This window comes from Diplotaxodon limnothrissa, linkage group LG1 (genome assembly GCF_057381915.1).
Source record: "Diplotaxodon limnothrissa isolate DT_005_m linkage group LG1, D_limnothrissa_male_GT1.1, whole genome shotgun sequence".
In the NCBI taxonomy this organism is placed as follows: domain Eukaryota; kingdom Metazoa; phylum Chordata; class Actinopteri; order Cichliformes; family Cichlidae; genus Diplotaxodon; species Diplotaxodon limnothrissa.
The window spans coordinates 42,470,505-42,476,366 of NC_140596.1; the positions used below are offsets into that span (position 1 = coordinate 42,470,505).

Below are 5,862 nucleotides of genomic sequence, written 5' to 3' on the forward strand. Positions count from 1 at the left end.
CAGTCAGCCTGGTATCATGCGGGTCAGCAGAGCAGTTACTCCATTACAGTGTGGTACCTGGATCTTGCGGGATCCCTTTGTGTCAGTCTTGTGTCTTTCAGACTGATAGCTCCTCTGCTTCTTAGGGTTGGCCTTCATTTCTGGCAGGGTGCTGACCTGGTGGGCATGTGCTTAAGGTATTGGACCGCACCGTCTCCCCATGCGCTGTTTTACATATGGAATATGTAAATGAGCGGACAGATAGTCTTGATGTGATAGAAAGCATGCTGTTATTTTGCAACCTTGGTTCTCTGAGTGAGAAACTCTCTCCCCAACTTTAAGGACACTTGGAAACACGTCCCAATGACACTATCAGCGATTTCATGTCTGCACAGCTGTTTTATAGTTAAGCTGTGAGGTGTGGCAGTACTGTCTTCAAGAATTTTATACAACCTGACTAATGGGGGGTCATTCTCCTGTACATGCGGGATATGTAACAGAGCAGAAGAGAACCGAGGTTACACAGTAACCGTTCATATCCTGGTTTCTCAGATTCGTTTTGTGTCTTGTGTGAGTTTTTGGTTGTTCTACTTTTGTGTTTACAAGCTACAGTATTAAAGCTGCTGTGTTAGTTGATTTTTTTTTTTGGTCTCCAAGTCCTGCATTTGGGTCCTGTCTAGAATTCATCTTAAAATCCTTTTGTTCACTAATAAATGCCCTGTCATGGTGCTCGGTTGGCGACCCAGTGCTTTGAGATTTGTTCTGATTTGATGTTTGATTTTTTTTTTCATTTCATTCATTCTCTATTAGTGTTCAGGTTTTGTTCTCAGGGTCTCTAGGTCTTAGGCTTTCTTCCTCTGTTTAGTGTCTACTTATCCCTGTCCAGGTGCTTTCTCTGTGCTCTGTTTCGTGTCTCTGTGTCTGTGGACTTCCTGTTTTACTTTGAAGGTCTGTGTCTTTTGTCTCGTCGCGTTAATTAGGATCAGCTGTGCCTCCCTCCTGTTTGCCATTCCTTGTTTCCGTGTGTGTATACAGTGCGCGGTTGCCTGTGTTTCCTGGTGTCTCTCTTCGTATCTCTGTTCATCATCCCGTGTTCTTCCCTGCATGTTATGGTTTCAGGTTTGTTCTCTAGTTTTCCCAGTTCAGATCTTTTCTTAGTTCTGTCCTCGCCATCCTCGCTTTTGTTTGTTTTCACCTCCTGTTAATAAAGCTTACTTGCATCATCAGCCAGTGCCTGCATTTTGGGCCCTTCTTAATAACTCCACACAGCTTGCCCTGCGAACCTTGACATGCCCCTTATTGAATACTTAGATCAGCTGATGAGTAGGTGTTCATAGTTCAATGTACCAGACTTGCTGCTACAGGTAATTAGACTTTTACCATTGCAGCTCTGAAACAGAACAACATGTCCTTTAAATATGCTATAAATAAACATTTTTCTTTTCTTTTTAAAATTTATTTGTTCTTTTTTCTTTGTTCAGTTTTTAAATAAAATCATATAATACACTATAATAAACATGACTTGTGCATAATCATTTATGATAAAACACATATGTCAGAGTAGAAACCGCTTCTTAGTCTATTAGTCTTTGTTCTGATGTGTCCGTATCTTTTGCCTGATGGCAGCAGTTTGAAGAGATTATGAGCAGGGTATGAGGAGCCTCCACATATCTATAGTATAATACTCACCATATCTCTTTGTTGTGCTTCCAGTTAGGTCTTCAGGATGGTAGCATGGTATGTGGGCGTGTCTGAGGACAGCAGCAGCAGTGAACAGCAGTCATGGAGATGGAAGGTACTGCTGAGCCAGCCTTTGTGGATGTGGACCAGGGCCTGACTTTAGCCTGTGTCGCCTTCCTCTGCTTACTGCTGATGGCCATGATCATCCGCTGTGCCAAGGTCATAATGGACCCATATAGTGCGATTCCTACCTCCACATGGGAGGAACAGCACTTGGATGACTAACAAACTGAAACACATATATACATATACAAGGGGGTAGTGGTGGTTTTTCATTTCACTAAATGACAGTGTGTGTTTTTTTTTTTCTTCTCTAAAATGTTGAAGCTCCAGAACACATGTACTGCTGTACAATCGAAAATTGTATGAAATCCAGACATAAACATGGAATTTACACATCAGCAAAGATTGAAGGAAATGCTGCTGTTTGAAAAACCATTGTTGGAGTGACACTAATACAACCGATACAATAACCTTGGCTTTTGTGCCTAGGGATGTCTTCCAGAGCCTGAATTCTTGTTTGTGTAATAAACACTATTAGTATTTACAAGTGGACAAAACACTTGACTGACCGCACATTTCCCTTTACAACATTACAGACTGGAGAAAAAAAGCAGACGATGATATAAAGAAGAGGACCCTTTCACAAAAGTGGAAACAAAGAAAAATACCATATAGTGATAACACATAACTTAAGCAATGTTTAAGAATAATCTAAAGTATCATTTTAGTTTATTGCAAGTTTTATTTCTTGGTGTTTTATTTACAATTCTGGAATGCTGACAAATATGATGGAACGTCTGAAGATATTGGAACAGATTAAATCAAAGTCATCATTTGATGACTGATAATTATATGTAGTCATCAACCACAGTTTATTACAGTTGTCCAAAATATTGTTTTTCCCTGTTTTTGGAACTTTGGTAGAAATTAGCAGTAGATAATCATGAAGCCATGAGGTTAACCTCATGGACACCTGATTGATTTTTTTTTAAAAAAATTTTTATTTAAAAAAAGCCTAAAATATAGAGATTTGCCATTACTTTGGAGATAATAATAATAATAATAATAATAATAATAATAATAATAATACATTTTATTTATTGGCACCTTTCAGACCCTCAAGGTCACCTTACAATGACACGTGAACAATAGCATAAAAACATAAAAAAAAATATGTATATATAGTAAACATGGTAAATAAAATTTAGACATAAACAGTCATAAAGGCAAGTATAAAAACTGAGCAGGTAAAAATGGACTAAGACAGATCAGGTGTGTGCAATTCTAAATAGATGAGTTTTGAGACGTGATTTAAAAGTGGTGAGACAGTGTGTGGTCTCGGGGCAGAACAACTAAAGGCTCTGAAGAGAAATGAAGACAGAAAAAACTAAACAACAGCAGTGTTTGATGGGTTATTTAAGTTGGGCCATGTGCTACCTGGTCCCCAACAGCAAAGGACAAGACACTGAAAACTGACCAAATTTCAGTCAAGAGATCACATGATGTGATGCAGCCACGAGGTTAACCATTAACCCTCTGCGGCCCAGGGCATAATTTGCCGTTTTTTAATACTTTTGATCGTACTTTTATATTTATTTCACCTTAAAAAACTATTTGTCTTGCCTTGTTTGCTATAATTTTTTAGCACAACCTCTCATCAATTTTTCATTTTGCCATTCTGCGTTAACACAACTGATCTAAAATCACACATAAAACATAAAATCAGAGTCGGAAAAAACTCACAAACATGTTTAGCGAATCATTTTCATACTTTTAAATGCAAATATAAATCGCACATTTTTAAAACGTATGCACAAATTTTGCCAACAGCAAAGTAACATGCTGTTTACCTAAAAATGCAGCCAATTTCTCAGGCGCTTTTGTACAACCCTTTAAAACTACTAAATTAAAGAACAATCTGGTTTCACGATAAGATGCCACACAAATTTGACCATTTTTGCCGCTCCAACAAATATTTTCTGCCCACAACAAGACAGAGGAACAGTCCTAGGTCTAAAAACTGACAACAGGTGTATCACTCCTCCTGTTTTCCACCTGGAGACAGCGTTTACAATCTGCCTTCATTAGTGGCTTCATTGTTTTGACGCTCAAAACAAACAAATGACTACACTACACATTAACTACATAAGACAACAATACACACAAACTACACACTCCTAAAACGCTAAATGTGAAAATACGCTATCTCCCTCGCTCGCTCGCTCTCTCTTGCCTGATGTCACTCCCAAAACTTTCCCGTCTTCCTGCCAAATGCCTTGTTTTGCCATATAATTCCAGGGAACGAATACCTAAATAATCATATTTTTGACTACAGGCCCAAAGTTTCTAAGTAAAAAATGTAATTAAATTTTGATTAATTACATGGCAGGTCATGGTTTTAACAAACCTTTTGACCTTTTAGTAAAGTTGTGTTGGTCCCAGGTCTCATTATTACTATTGAAATGATGGCCTACAAAACTGCAAAAATACAAAGTTGTGTTAAGAACATTAGCCATGATCTCTGTTATGTGCTGACAGTATATCGTATGATGTGATTTTGACATATGATGTAATGTTATTTTGGCCATCCACAGTAGACAAATGCAACAGCCCCAGTTACTTAAATATTCAATGCTGTCATCACAAAAGAAAAGGTTAGACCAGCATACTTTAAAATGATTCATTTCTGGACAGAGACAATGGCACTTAACTGATTAAACAAGTTTACTAATAATTTCAAGTACTAGTCAGAACTTAATAACAGACAACAAGATAACATATGAGTGGTTACCAGGCTCTACAGAAAACAAACTGCATTACTGGACCTGTAGGGTCCAAGGTTTTTAAGGTTTTCACCAATACTAACAGATAAATTGCAGCAATTTCAGTCTTCTAAATATGACCCTTGCAAGTTGCCAGACTCATGGAGATGAAAAGCCAAATCACCAGAGTGCCCCTTTATATCACTTATTACACAAATACAACATAACGAGGCCTTTGAATATTACTTTCGCTGTCAGCCACATGTGAAAATTTTATATGTTTTTTTAAATAACTCTGACTTGACAGAATTATAGCTTGTTTTTGATGTAGTGTCTGTGAGGATAAATGCTCAAACAATCTGTAGCCTTTACGACAGCAGTCTTGCTTGATTATGTGCTAATGCATGTTGATGCATAGGATTTCCTCTCCTGGTGGTGAAAGGAATGCACACACCGTGTCCATGCAAAGATAAACTCCAAAGCAGAGATTGAATGTGTCCCGGTTTAGGGCAGTATAGCACTGACACCTTTGCCTGTCTCAGCCACTAGTTTAAAATAAGCTGGGTGTTCTTGTTGCATATGTCTGACTTATATTTGTGCGTAGACTGCATTTATCATGTATGAAATGTAAGATGCATGTTATGAAGTGCCTATGCTCATAATAAACAACAGAGGAGCCATTTAATACAGAGTTCTAGATCAGCTCCTCAAATCCTTTAAAGTCCTTGGACAACTTTTCATTCGGGTTTCAAAATTGTATAGTGTCTTTCTCCACAGACAGCCATGCTCCATCTACCAGAAAACATATCCATACTCTGATACATGCATCAGAGAGCAACCTGGGGGTGGTATCTTGCCCAAGGGTATTTGACATGCAGCCTGGAGCCTCCAGGGACTGAACCACTAACCATCCAATCAGTAGATGACCTGCTCTACCTTGTATCCCAGAGTCTGTGGGCTACACTCTATAGGCATTAACTACTCGTAGAACTGGTCATCTACCACTGAGGGGTTAAGTGTCCAGCTACTACAGTATGTATGTCCAAATATCTTTGGGCAAGATACTGAAGCCGAGTTGCCCTTAATGCATTCATGTGAATGTGTGCGTGCCTTCTAGCAACTACCAAGAAACAAACAGATAGGCAACAAACTAAAAGACAAACACAGATGATCACTGAAAGGATCAGGTGATGCTGCAACATTTTGTGACAACCGATTGGATATTTACGTCATTTCAGTTCAATGTTATTTATATAGCGCTAAATCACAACAACAATTGCCTCAAGGTGTCACGAAGTGGGATGGACTCAAGCGCAGAAAAGGCAGCTAGAATACAGTTCCGTTTATTACTATACAACACCAGGTGCAAATATATACA

The 5,862-nt window shown here is 38.5% G+C and overlaps 1 protein-coding gene across 1 annotated transcript; it reads left to right on the forward strand.

The window, feature by feature from the left end:
* Positions 1-1,761: 1,761 nt before the first annotated feature.
* Positions 1,762-1,944, forward strand: ctxnd1 (cortexin domain containing 1). The gene has a single exon (XM_085358877.1). The coding sequence runs from the start codon at positions 1,762-1,764 to the stop codon at positions 1,942-1,944; it is 183 nt and encodes a 60-aa protein (XP_085215003.1).
* Positions 1,945-5,862: the final 3,918 nt, after the last annotated feature.